The sequence below is a fragment of the Anguilla rostrata genome, chromosome 11, assembly GCF_018555375.3.
Source record: "Anguilla rostrata isolate EN2019 chromosome 11, ASM1855537v3, whole genome shotgun sequence".
In the NCBI taxonomy this organism is placed as follows: domain Eukaryota; kingdom Metazoa; phylum Chordata; class Actinopteri; order Anguilliformes; family Anguillidae; genus Anguilla; species Anguilla rostrata.
Window position 1 is genome coordinate 18,176,889 of NC_057943.1, and position 14,276 is coordinate 18,191,164.

Sequence of the window (14,276 nt, forward strand, 5' to 3'; positions counted from 1 at the left end):
ATAATGAAGTGTAATTCAACGGAACATTTTAACACAGCATTCGAACGGCACACCATCTCCATGGCAGCAGCCAGACAGCACTTAATAAATGTGAAAGCAAATGAATCTGTCACACTTCATTTCACACACAACTGATAAATCAATGGGCTGGAGACCCAATGACAAATGTGAGAGGGCTCCAGCCTAACAAATCCAGGCACTCTACTACAAAAAAAGCTGTGGAACACATGGCACCTGTCACTCAAACACGAGGACAAAAACACAAGCACCTGTCATTCACAGACACACGACAGGAGCAAAGCGACCGGACCCCTGAGCACAGGTCTGTCCACGTGTCAATGCAACACGCTCCAACTTCAAATGAGGAAACGGAATCAGCCGTTGTATTTACAAATCCTTTATTTTCCTATTCTTTTTTTGTATGGATTCATTGTACATAAATAACATGGTACTGAAATGCTCCAAAAACTGCCGTGTCAGCAGGCCGAGGCTGTGACAGAGAAATTCTTCAGAAACGCGCCATTGTGTGTGGAGTCAGCCAAGGAGCGGCACGTTCCAGATACAGAGGAGTTTCGATCGATTTCCTGCGGACAAAACTTTAAATAAAACTACAAAATATCCAGAGCAAGTTTGCAACTTATGCATTTCTTTAAATATTTTCAACATAAATATTGTAATTTACCTCAATTGCAGCAATTTCCTAAAATGGTATACATATATGTCGTTTTAAAAAGCAACATTGGCATGATTATCTTAGATTAACAGTTATATAAAATACATACATATTACAGTGTCAACTACCTTATACATTTTTACCCTTACCACTTACTGCCCCCAGCATAATTGCATATTAATCAGCTGTGATTATCTACATCCACCTACAATAATTTACTAAGAATAAGAGGTGAACAGCCTCAAAAATTGTAGAAATTTTTTAAAGGATCCTGTATCAAAAAATGGCCATGGACATTCACAGTGAGGGGGATGTAAAACTGGAGGTGAAGTAGCAGTTCGTAAGGCCTCGTGTTCCTGACGTGGTGATCGCCCGCGCTTCCCTCAGAGGACGGCTCGCTGCGCGGCGAGCGTCCCGGGCGGGGCGGGGAAGGTGGCGGGGCGGGTGGGGGGGGCGGGGAATCGTGGAGGTGCGCCGGGACGCTGTTTTGGCCCCGAGCAGTTCGGGAGCTCGCGCTGCAGCTGCAGAGAAAGCCGCCACTCATCCCTGTAACCAGGCAGCAGAGCCCTAGCCCCTCCTCCCGCGGTGGGGGCCGCTGTTCTCAGAGCGCCCCCACTGCCCCTTCCGCAGCTCAGCGCGCGGCTGCATTTGGCAACTGACATGGGTGAGGTCACCATTTACACAATGATTATTATTATAACATTAATGATAATAATAACAATAATAATATTAATAATAATAATAATAGCAACGAACTAAAGAACATGAAAGAATGTTTCTGGGGAAGCCCTTTGGTGTGATCACAGTCTCCTCAGTAACAGATTCTCATCCTGATGTCATAGTGCAATTGTCACTGCTTGTCCAACTCCACCTACGTCCGCTTGTGGCTCTGCCTGGCCCCGCCCCCAACCCCCAACCCACCGCGCGCATGCCCCCATCCGTAGCGTGGCCCTCACTGCATGCGGTCAGGCTGCACCTGCTGGGGGGGGTACTGAATGAAGGCGGTGGGCGGGGCAGCTGCGGTGGGGAGGGCCTGCTGCAGCGGGGCGGGGCCGGGGGCCTGAGCAGAGGAGCTTGGGGCGTAGCTGTACCCCAGGAAGCCCGGGGAGGCGGCGTAGGGGTACTGCTCGAAGGCGGACGAGGCGTACTGGGCGTAGGCGGCGCTGTAGTCCAGGTATGGGGAGCTGATGGAGGACAGCTGGGACGGCATCAGCAGGCTGGGCTGCACGATGGTCTGGGGATACACGTACTGCTGAGCCAGCCTGCGTGCACACACACACACACACACACACACACACACACACACACACAGAGACAGAGCCATCAGTCCGGGAACACACACCTAGAGCAACAGGATTACACTGCAGCCCTTTCATTCCATTTTAACCTTTATCACAAAGCCAACAATGACCGTCCTTTTAGCTAACAACACAGAATGATTATCGAGGGAAGAGGTTTGGTGTTTAAAAGAAAATTTACATTGCCGTGCATTTCGTGCACATTTTGTATTACCAAAATGTAGCCTAAGCGACACTGGGTTCAAATTATCACACAATTACAATAATAATTATAAATAAATGTGGAGTGAAAAGTTACATTTGTTTCCTCAAGCGAGGCACCCTTTACACCGGGTTCATAAACAGCAGTAAGTTGCTGCTCGTTGAGTAGAAACTGTTTCCGTCTTACAGGGTAATGAGAGGCAGTCGAACCCGTTGGGCGGTCGAGGTGAAGACCGTTTCAGAGCCTCTGCGTTCTCAGAGAACTCGGCGCCAGATGAACTGGCCTAATGTTGAAAGCAGAGGCATCCAGCGGCCGGGGGATGTGGACAGCGGGAGAGGAGCTGTGTGACTGAGTGAACGGAGGAAGAGGCTCAGGCTCAGAGCAGAGGGCAGGCCGCGGGGGTCTCTTCAGCCGTCTCTAAGCGCGAGGCCCAGACGGAGAGGGAGGACCGTTACAGGACCGCGGCAGAGCAGACCACAGACGCCAGCTCCCAATCACAACTGCACTGCTGTTTCGCAAGTCCTAACCAATTTCAGTTCTCGTTTTTTTTACACGAAGTGTCGATGGTCAATTTGCATGACTCACTGCTAATTTGCAGGCACGGCCGGTCTCAAAAAAATTCTACTTCCGTGACACGTCGACGCTTAAGATAAAGCATCTTAGGCGCATGTGCCATGCGAACGTTTCATCTCACTTGGGGCCGTATCGCAGGGGGGAAACCTTTCAGACACCTCGGTTATCCTCGCCATGGGAAAAATAAACAAAACCAAAAACTGACAACCTCTCCTCTGCTGATCTCTAGATTACTATAGTGTACACTGCAAAAACCAATAAAACAAGTCAGTCTTAGCAAGTCATTTAATTAGACTTATAATCTTATTTATATTACTTTTCCATGACAAAAATATTGCCAATGAAGTGAGTTTCTCATTTCAAGATTTGCCAATGGGTTAAGACAATTTCACTTGTTATAAGTCCATTTTTTCTTGACAAGCTAATATTTTTTACTTGAGAGAATACAAAAAACAAGATTTTAAGTCTCATTAAAAGAGATAGATACAAGAGGTAAACACTTGTTAAGACAACCTTTTTGCAGTGTAGGTTAATACAGAGATCAGAGTCTGGTGCTTCAAACCAAATCAGCTCTGAGTCAGGTGGTGCCTGAGAGCCAATCACAAGGCACATCAGTGATGTCACAGTACAGCTGTGCACTGCAGAAGAAGAGGCCCCTCCCCCCAACTACCCCAAGTGATCACACTTCAAACCGTGATTATCACCACCACTTCAAGCCAAAGCCATGCTATAAATAGGGGAAGATCTGCTTCCCAGCATAACAAAAAAAAAAAAAATTCCATAGCCATTTCAGAGCAGAGCTCACGTACGTTCACACACACACACACACACACACACACACACACACTGCACTTCAGCTCCCCCCCCTCCCCCCACACACTCCAAACCAATCCAAACCACTGCACAGCAACCCCCACACAGCCACTCTGAGAGCCCCTGTCCCCGGCCGGCACCTCGGAGGCTGGTACGCCGTCGGCCCTTCAGCCTGGGAGCTCTGCGTCTGGCCGAGAGGAGCCGGGGTCCCTTCAGCCGAGAGCACGGGGCCCCCCCGCGACGCCTAGCGCGCAGCTTCGCTGGGGCAGCACACAGACAGAGACACACACAGCAGTACACATGAAAAGGGGCGGGGCCTGATGGTGGCTGCAGCAAACGCCCTGACCTGCTCTCTGACCGTGAAGGTCTTCAGACTTCACATCTCTGTGCAAATTGCTGGGGTAAAACAGCCAGCTCAGTAAGGTCCAGGTCTATTTAGCAGCTGGAAGAAACGCTGTAAAACGAATGAATGCTGAAAGCCAGGGAGAATGGAAACTGTGGCTGTGAAAGCCGTGGCACATGTTAACATCGCCGAGGGAAGGACGAGGCAGCCATGCACGCCTCCTCTTGGGTCTGGTTGGCTGGTGCCGTAGGCCAGGGCGTGGCCAGCACTGACCGCTGCTCAGGCCTTCCTCTCTGCTGGCCTCACCAGTGAGAGGTGATCCATGGATCCAGATGGAGAACTGGCCAGAAATTAGCCTCAGCAATGCTCAGCTACAAACACTAGGAAATCAGACCCAGCTGTGTTCACACTCAGAGGAGCAGCATCATGCTTTAGGCCTACAATAGAGCAAACCTATTCAAACACTGAACCTGATGCGTGCACACCACCTCCAATACACTATCCAGCTAGCTACATTAAGTGAAGATGGCGGAGGAGACTTCTTTGATTGTAAACACAGGGCCACAGCAAGGCAAAAACAAATCCCCAAAATTCCCAAAATCATGCGGGTAGCCTACTGACTGACACTGAAAGGGAAACAACTATGATCTACCAGTAAGCTGGGAAATAACTAAAAATATTACACCAGCCAAAAAAAAGAAAGTTTCTGTGGTGGGAGCAATTGTTTTGCAAGGTTTCTTTTTTTGCCAGTTTTTTTTTTGGTTTTTCCGTTTCTGCTTTTTTGTCCATATTTGCATCACCACCCTGAACACATCTGAGCTTGATGCACTGAACATCTGACAACACCCCCCTGCTTTACCCATTACCACACTAAACACACCTGACCAACCTTAACACTCAGGCATCATACTGCAGTGCTCGGGGACGGCTCATTGGTCGGTCTGTCTGAGGCACACGATGGCAGCAGCACAAACGGGCTGAGAGGCCAGAGAGTTTATCTGATGAGCAGTCGCCCCGACGCTGCATCGAAGGCACAGGGGCCTGGCAGCACTGATAAAGCACGGCATTCTGGGAAATCCTCTACAGCTGTCAAATGGCCTCAAGTGGTAGAAAAAGGTTTCAACATGTTCTGGGAGGGAGCCACCAGCCCAGCAGGCAGCTCGTGCCCACAGAAAAGGGAACATGCCATGAAACGCTCACTATCAAAATACTGCAAAAATAGAGTCAAAGTACCGGGGGGGCCTACGGGAGTGAGATGTGAACATTTCACAACTTACTTTCTAACTGAAGAGGAAGGCAAAGACAGAAGGCCAAACCCAGCCCTGGCCCTACACTAGCCTGATCCCTGACTATGTTAATTCAGCAACAGTCTGCACTGTCAGACACCCCCTCCCCCACTGCTCAGAGAGACACTTCCAGCCTCTCTGGATCTAATCCTGTCCATAGTTTAAGCTGCTTTGTTTGAACAGGAAATGTACAAAGCCTTCGCCACTGTCTCTCTCACCCCCCTTCTCCAAATCTCACTTCTCTGTGCCTGTGCGCCTGCCCTGGCAGTTAGCAGATGGTGCCGCAACATCCTGCCGACGCAAGGGCCCGGTGCCCGGAGCTGTGCCAGGCTCCTTGCCCCGACCTGGCCGCCCGCCCCCCTCCCCCCCTCCAGCCCAAAACTGACCCACTGCCCCGTCGGACAAGGGCCATCTCCGCAGGACTGACGCACACCTCCGGGGGACGTCACAGCCTCTGTGTAGCAGTAGGTTTTCACTGAGAAATGCAGCAGCTATTGAAAAAGCGGAGGACTGGATTACGCAGCCTAAACACAAGACCGGAGCCATCGCACAGCCAGTGCGCGATGAGAGGACGGAGGCCCGCGGAAAAAGCAGAACGTCCGCTCTGCAGCGCCGAACGTGTCGGTTAGGAAGGAACAATGTCGTCCTGTTCCTGAGGAAGCGCGCGTAGAGCACCTGCGCACCGTCTGAGCGCGCTCCACACGCGCCGCCGCTTGCTCAGACAAAGGGGCCTCCTGACGAATCAACCAAATGGAATTTGTCGTTACGCGAGCCGGTTTGGCCGAGCGAGGCCGGCCCCCGCCCACACGCCCGGCCGGCCTGAAGTAACGGCGAGGCCACCAGGATTTGCACAGCTGTGCGTGACGGGCTGAGCCCTCAACCGACGCCGCAGATCCTGTTGGACAGGTCTGGCCCTCGGGCTACAGGGAGCGTACGTCTCTGAAAAACACCTGCCGCCTGCGCCGCGCCGCGCCACAGCGCCACAGCTACCAGCCAAACAGAAGCAGGGAAGCGTCTCAATCAGCAGGGCTCTGGCTAACCCGGCACGTCACCCGATAAGGATAAGAGCTTTGATTCCAGGGTAGGAATGTCACTATTGTTTCCTTGAGGGAGCTACTTAACCTGAATTGCTGGAATTAGACCACATATGCAGCCATAGTAACTGATAGTTAACCTATCAATGAACAAATTCATTAAATGAGAAACAAATCTATTTCAGAGGTCTTTCACAGCAGTGCTGTAGATACAGAGCAGTGTGTGCGCATGGAGTAAAGCTTGGATGGGGTCTGACCGCACGCTTGAGTGACAGGTTTGCTTAGGGGGGGGAACCGAAGCTCCGCTAACACAGCCGAGGCACTAATAACACTGGGAGCTTCTCAGCCTCTGACTGCAGGCCTTGTGCAGACTCAAACACCCAAACACAGTTTCCTCAAATGCTTAACCAAGAGCATTATGCTCAAAGAGGGAAACAAAAGATCCCATTTAGCTCTAATGGGAGGAAAAACAGGCAAACACACACAGAATCAGGCAGGGCCAAGGGCACAGCACAACTGACAGCTGTGCAAGTACAACACCCTCCCCCTCCCCCTCAAAGATTTCATATCCAGGACAACTCTTCATCCCAACTGCAAACTGGGAGTCATCATCCCTCTCACAGAAAGGGGCCAGAGTCAGCTGTTCGGGCCGGGCCCCGTTCGGCTCCCGCGGGCCCAAAGAGGGCCTCACACATCCAAGTCCAGCCCGGGACTGCGGATTTCATATTACAGGACGCTGTCAATTCATCACTCATTCATGAGCCCTTTGGGCTAGGGTTTGCTCAATTCCCTAAAAGCCATTTCAGATCAATAATTAAAGAGAAACGGTTTAAAATTTAATCGCCATTGAGCCAAAATGGGGTCTGCGTCCCCTCAGCCACAACCAGACCTGAGAACAAACATGGCCTTGGACAGAAACATGGACAGAAACTGAAACACAATGACACCCCTGAGCGTCGCTAGCCTCACAGTCGATGCTAATTTAATCTGAAGCATCACAGTGCCAAACAAACTCAGCTACCAGCTATTATCCACTTCATACAAACAGGAGCCACACCTGAGTACAACTGAGTACTGAGTTCTGAAGTGCATCACTGAACACCTGCAGGGAGGAGACCCCCACCCTTGGGAATGGATCTGCAGAAGTAGACAGCAGCAGAGATGAGGTCATGCTCGACTGCTTGAGGGAGGCCAGGGGTCACAGGGGGAATGGGGGGGGCGTCTGGCTGGCAGCTCCACACTGGCGCGACCATCCCTGCCGTGGACGGAGTGGCGCGATGCAGGGGCAACCCAGGGGGCTGGGTACGATCCAACCATAGGGCTGACGTGTTTTTTTTTTTTTTACAACAGCCTGATCCACTCCCTCACTACCCTGTCTGAAGAACTCAATCCAACCAATGGGTGGCCCAGCCTCTTCTCAACCCCTTGAAAGACAGGTCAACCTAGACCAACACATGGGCCAGGAGGGGCCTTCTCACCGAGCCAATGAAGCGGTAGAGAGGGCCAGGGCATGAGAAGACAGACTAAAAATAGAAATGCCTCAAAATGGGCTCCCAGTGTCAACACTGCCACCAGCATAAGAAAACATGCTTGAGCACAGTCCAGGCAGAGGGCTGCTGACTGAGGAACTTTTTAAAGGTACTACTTCTGCACCCTGGAGTTACATTCCCGCAGTCAATAAGGGTCCAGACCCAGCTGTATGTAAAAAGTCTACATGCCAGATTTAAGCAAGAAGTTACCCTCCAAATAGGGGAGCGGCTTAAAAAATGGAAGTGCCCATCTTGATTGGTTACCAGGTGATAAGGGAATGTGCTGTAGGGTGAAGTGAGGACACTCCCCTCCTCACCCTGCCACAGGAGCTCCAGCCACCAGCACGCAAACTTAATAAATCAGCTTTAATAAGCCATTATTATCTCTGCACCACTTCCACGCAGGCAGCTGCCATGTCATACAAGGGCACCGAGGCATGTTTCTTACCAGAAGGCTTATGTATTCAAACGGCTGTATCTAAATTCTGACAGACTTAAAAATCTTTTCTGGATTCTAATAACAGCTTCCAAGAGCGCTTTCTTGTTTATTGGATACAGTCAGTGCTCACTCCTCTCAATAAACCAATGAAAGATTTTTTTTAATGCTGCAGGTCTATCATATCTATACCAATGTATTATTTTTTTATTCAATATCAATTAAATGTAGCTTCATATTTAAAGGGAAAAGTTGCTTGGTAGAAGTGGCCATAGTTTCTGAGGCACCAGTCAACAGGCGCATTAGAGCACCCAGGAGCTGAGAGATGAGATCACTCAGACACAGTTAATTAGAGCCTTCATTAAAGTCACAGCGTTATGACCTGCAGGGCGCCCCTGTAACTTACCCATACTGCCTCTGGATCAGCGCCGGGTGGATCTGCTGCATGCCGATAGAGAAACCTAGGCCAGAACAGAGGAGAGAGAGCATGTTACTGAGGAGACAAGAGGACAGGGCCAGACCATCTAAAGAGAGAGTACAGCAAGCCCCCCCACTCCTTCACAGACAACATGCACCAACCGCTGTGCTGTTTACTCCACAGCGTAAAAGAGTAGCCACCGACTCAGAGAGGGGCATGTAACTCGCTTCACTACGCTGGGAGTTTAACATGAATCACCAGCGGAGAGTCAGACAGCACGAGGCGGGGGCTGGGCGTGCACACGCGCGAGCGTGACAGAGAGAAGCGCTTAACGACCCTCAGACCCCGCGCTCTCTCATGCCCCTTGTGCAACACCCTAGTGCCCCTAAGATATGAGGACCAGCACAGGAGGCAGGAAAAGAGCTGGTGAAAAATGAACAACCCAGAAATGGAATCACTTTTCAAAATGTGATTCAAAATTTAAAAGACAAGTATGGGGCAAAAAAAAAAAACAAGCTCAGGGGTCCCGTCTTAAGGATTAAACCTCCAAAGGAAGGAGGTGAATTTAAAGATGAGTGACAGATAGAAAAGAGAGGACAGAAAGAGCCTCGGGGTGCAGACAGGGTCTGGAGCGTGGTAGCCGCCCGGGCGATGCGGAAGTGCCGTGAGACAGGGAGAGAACCGACGCGCTCGGTCTCCTCGCTAAATCACAGCACGTCAAACACAGGAAGTAGGGCTCATCAGCACACGGCCTGGAACACAGCACACGAGCCAGCCTGCCCCAGTCACAACCTAAACCTGCCCGGAGACCGTGACTGAACGCCAGCACGTGCATGCTTTACACACTAACATGCACATGTTACTCAGACACACACATTTAGACACACACACAGTCATACCTACTCACGCTCACGCACGACGTCACACAGCCCCACAATAACACCCCATTTACACACTGCCTACAGTAGAGAACAACCGCACTGTGAGGAACACCCGGAGGGGTGTACCCAACTGACGCAACCAGTAAAGTTAGCTTACCAGGGAAAAAAGAAAAATGATGCAAATGCAAAACGAACCCAAACACTGAGTGAGCACGACCCAGTTTGGTTTCTGTCCGAATCCCCAACAGAATGGAGTCGGTCTGTCTCCGGTGTCAGCGTGACAAATACCAGTTGGCTCTGCCAATCATCGATCTCAAAGAGCACGTCTGCGCTTCCTTGGCGACCAACGCTTCCCATTTTTGTGGTTTTATTCTCTCTTGTTGTTGTTTAACAGTCTCTAACCGAAGCTTAACAGAGGTGTAGATTAGTGCAGCCTAGCAGCTAGCGCTACCCAGTAATACACTGAGTACAGGAGACATACACCCACTTAGGCATACATTTTTAAGAAATAACATCATGAGAGAAAGTGAATCCTCAATTCATCTAGTAGTTTGGTTTCACTTCAAAATGTTAAGAACCACCTCTGGATAGCAAAACAGGAAACCATCATGATGGCGTAATGAACATAAACATCACGAAAGACGACGAAGCTCTTGAAAGTATAATCAGTCAAATATGTTCAAGTAAGACCAAAGAAAGGAATGATGTAGAAAATGCTTAGGGAGGTTCTGAAAGTAAGCATTTATCCATGCTTTTAAAGTTTTGCCTCATGCAATGTGAAGGTCACCACGCTAGCAACATGCATGGATTTAAGCAGCGTCAGTCTCTGCTGTTCATTCTAGAAGACTGACAGGATGCATGATTTCATTTCATAGGACGAGCGATTATTATAAGCAGCTGCATATTTCATGTGAGCCCATAAGGAAGACCATACTTTAAGCATTTCCACACAAATCAGACAGTGAATGTTTATATATAAGCATGCGTGCAAGTGCGTGTGCCCGTGTAAACGGTGAAGGGGTGCTCTGCTCACCTCTCTCCGGCTCACCTGTCTGCAGGCTGCGGGGCTTGGCTCCCAGGTACGCCAGGTTGACGTTGGCCTTCCTGCCGTCGATGATGGGGTTAGGGTCCTTGCATGCCCGCTCCGCAGCCCCCCGGTCAGACATGGTCACCTGAAAGGGACATCAGTCATACAGTTTTAGTATGGACATCCCGCTGCACCCACCAACTCTGAACCGCCTCTGAACCTGCGGATGGAGTCCAGCAGAGGCTTAGGATTCCAAAATTAATAGAACCCCTTTTTCCCGACATACAAATCCTACAGCATTAATTACAGAGGCTATTACAGAGGACAAACCTGTGCAGTTGCCTATTCATCACAGAGGGGTTTGAGCTGCTGCTGCTGCTGCTGCTGCTGCTGCTGCTGCCACCTCCCCCCCCCCACCCCCCAGAAACAACTTAACAACAAACGCTTTTGAACACAACGAAAACAGCATAAGTTTCTCGAGATCGGAACGTGTGGTTTTGAGAGGGGGGAATTTACAGTCACAGGGTAGGATGAAACAATTGAAGAGATCAAAAAATAAATCCAAGGAAAGCTCTCGGTTCTCCCCAAATTGACTCCAGCACAAACGGAGAAGCACCGGTGGGTGAAAGGCCGTATGCTCATGTCGCCATTTAAACTGTGGCCCTGAGAGGCGGGACGAGCGCAGAGCGTGCGCCCGGGCTCTGAACAAAGAGAGCACGCGGGAGGACTGCTCTTACACGGGAAAGCTGAAGACAGAGGGGCCCTACCACTGACCTCATTTCAAGGAACAGTGACTGTTTTGTGAATACGCGACTGAGCCGGGTTGCCTGTGTGTGTGTGTGTGTGTGTGTGTCTGTTTCACACGTGTGTATGTGTGCCTGTGCGTTTAGTTCAGTTTCTGCCGACATGATCAACTTAAGTGGTGACAGAGACTCTCTCCTCCAAGCAGCGTGCTAACAGACACCACATTTTAAACCCAACCACAACAATTCTCAGAGCTTGTAGAACTTGTAAATCCAGTACTGTCGTGCATTGCTTCTTCCAGGCTATTAGTTCTGTCACATAAACATTGAAGTGCATTTTCAGTTTACAGAGAATATGTGAGGATCAAAATCCAGCTGTAATAAAAAAAGCACATTCCTGCATATTCTAAGACCAGTCACAAGTCACACTAATAAATTCAGCAAAACGAATTGGTGCACAAGTTGGAAAAACATCAAGGGTGCATTCCTTACAAACATTACAAGCCAATTTGTAGAGTCAATTACGTCCTGGAGAGCCTGAAAGAAACTATGGTATCAGAGTACACTGTGAAACAAAACAATGTTTCAGACCAAACACATGACTCTCTCCATCAGTCATGTTGATGATGGAAATGACTAAATGAATGACTGGGGCACACTGACTGTTCCTCTCTCTCCCCCCCCTTCCCCTCCCTCTCGCTCTTTTGACAAAAAAGGAAGTGAACTAAACTGCCATCTTATCTCACAGTTCCAACTGCACTGCGTATGTGGCAACGATGTGTTCACCATGCCTAATGTGACATCCATCTAAAAAATAAATACATAAACAAATAAATAAAACTCATTTCAATGCAGTAGTCATTTCATAAAGACTTCAAAGAAATAGTCCTACAGTTCCTTTCTGTATGAGACTGCTTTCCAAGTGGCTTAAATGTCCATATAAAGGAAGGGTGAAGTGCTCACTGTTCGTGGGCTCCATTTTTGAGCAATTTAAAATTATTTTTAAAATTAATAAATAATTGGCTACTTGACCAACTGTGGTATTCAGCTAGGGGAGTGGTGGGTGTCAAAGGAGTTTAGCACAGGAGTAACTGAAGCACCATGGTGCCAAGAATGACATTGCACTATATGCATAAATTCCATGCATTAAAGAAATGATCAACTTAGCCTTCAACATGCCATTTCCCAATAAACAACAGGTCAGCTTCATAACTAGACTAACAAACAGAAAAGTAAATGACTAGACCAATATAATTGTTCATACTACATTTAAGTTCATTATTGTCCACTGATTATTGTTGTTCTTGATATGGAACAAGCACCTTAATGATTGGTTTTCCATATACAATTCTCAGACCATCTGAATCTGAACAGTAAATACACGATACACACGCTCTTTAAGTGTGTATATATATATATATATATATATAGGCTATACATGGGCGGGTGTATTTTTATCAATAACACATGACTGAAACAAAGAACTGAGACGAAGGACTTCGTCAAGTGTAGCACCTGGAACTTTCAATACTCATCATACCGTTAGAACAATAAAGCTCACCTTCCGGAAGGAAACGTGAGGGAACAACTCAGTCTTGGAAGTTCGTATCTTGACTATCAAGCAAATACTTTCCCATTCGAGATCTTTGTTTAATGGACAGCGTAGGCTTGCCTTCTTAAATTGTTGACATGACAACTACGCAAAACATTAGGTTATTGCCCGGGATCGGTCAGCCTCAACCATCGTGGCCTCAACCGTAAACAGTTAATCACGTGTGTGTCTAAAGAATGACTTTATTTCACTGGACCAGGTCGTCTAAGCAAGTGGCTGAATGACATGCACAAGTGACAAGTACTCCCATCTCTATACAATAGTCGCATATTTTAGGTAACATTCAGTTATGTATTCAGTTATAACATTAGCTTGCTATTTAAAAGGTGTGCTGTTAAAGGTCAGTTTTATTCCTCAACGACTGCAATATAAAATACAAGGTAACAATCCAGTCCCTCAACTGAACGCTTTAGATTGAGATTCCAATTTGATAACCCAACTAGCTCACTGAGCAATGGACATTCTTCTATGGGCTGTAGCCTAACGTTACAGTGCTGAAACTGTTGGCAAAACAAGACCTTGGGGCAGACACGCGAGAATCACAAGTGCGCACTAAGTTTTATAGCGGAGTGACAGAAAATTAATTATGGCGAATTTCCATCACAAAACAGGTAGCTACTTACAAAGCCATATCCTCTGGATTTACCAGTCTGTCTGTCCGTTATCACCACAGCCTCGTCGATCTCCCCGAACGCCTCGAAATATTTTCTGAGAGAGGCATCGTTGGTGTGGTACGGCAAACCGCCCACGAAAATCTTTGTAAAAGTAGTGTCTTTTTGAATTGTTGGATGCATAGCTTCCAGGGCTCCGTTCACAAACTGATGTAAAAGCATTAGCTAGTTAAATAATACCCGGTAACTACAGCGAACGTTTAATAACCAACATGTACAGCTACTGGTGGTAAAGTAGCTCGCTAGCTAACATGAGCAGCCAACGCGCAATTTGTTAAACATTTAAACAAAATACTATGGAAAATAACAAAACGAGGTAGTCTATTTGTTTGTGAGCCGGCGAGCTGCTCTCAGTTTTCTTCACTTAGCCAGTAGATCTTTATTTCCATGAAATGTATCCGCCTCGCTCGTGTCCTTTGGAGTCACTACACAGAACTTCTTTTCCCCTCTGCTGCTCAAGCAGGTGCCTTGACTTGCTGACTAAAAACGCTCCCGGAAAGGAATTTATACTGATTGAGAATATCCCACGCCTCTTCATTTTCTTGCCCAATATGCAATGAGTGTCATTCGTCTGGCGACACCCCATTTTGAGATGACGTTCCCGATTTGACGTTATCCCAATCCCTCCCACACCCCACCCACCGCACCCCACCCGAACGCTGTCCGCCTGCACCTGCTTTTGTCTTCATCACACAAAGAAAAGCAGAAGCTGTCTTGCGAGTCTCAAGCATGCTGAG

At 48.4% G+C, this 14,276-nt stretch overlaps 1 protein-coding gene across 3 annotated transcripts; it reads right to left on the minus strand.

Annotated features, from left to right (window-relative positions):
- Positions 1-381: 381 nt before the first annotated feature.
- LOC135234173 (RNA-binding protein 38-like) lies at positions 382-14,036 on the minus strand. Of its 3 annotated transcripts, XR_010324026.1 has the most exons (5): positions 13,492-14,036; positions 10,535-10,658; positions 8,594-8,648; positions 3,700-3,819; positions 1,797-1,935 (listed from the first exon to the last, which is right to left on the minus strand). XR_010324026.1 is itself a non-coding variant. In XM_064298483.1 (4 exons), the coding sequence occupies exons 1-4, from the start codon at positions 13,699-13,701 to the stop codon at positions 1,626-1,628; spliced, it is 699 nt and encodes a 232-aa protein (XP_064154553.1). In that variant the 5' UTR covers positions 13,702-14,035; the 3' UTR covers positions 382-1,625. The 3 variants fall into 3 exon arrangements, 2 of the variants coding, with proteins under 2 accessions (XP_064154553.1, XP_064154552.1); XM_064298483.1 differs by lacking the exon at positions 3,700-3,819 and having other exon boundaries at positions 382-1,935; positions 13,492-14,035; XM_064298482.1 differs by lacking the exon at positions 3,700-3,819 and having other exon boundaries at positions 382-1,935; positions 10,520-10,658; positions 13,492-14,034.
- Positions 14,037-14,276: the final 240 nt, after the last annotated feature.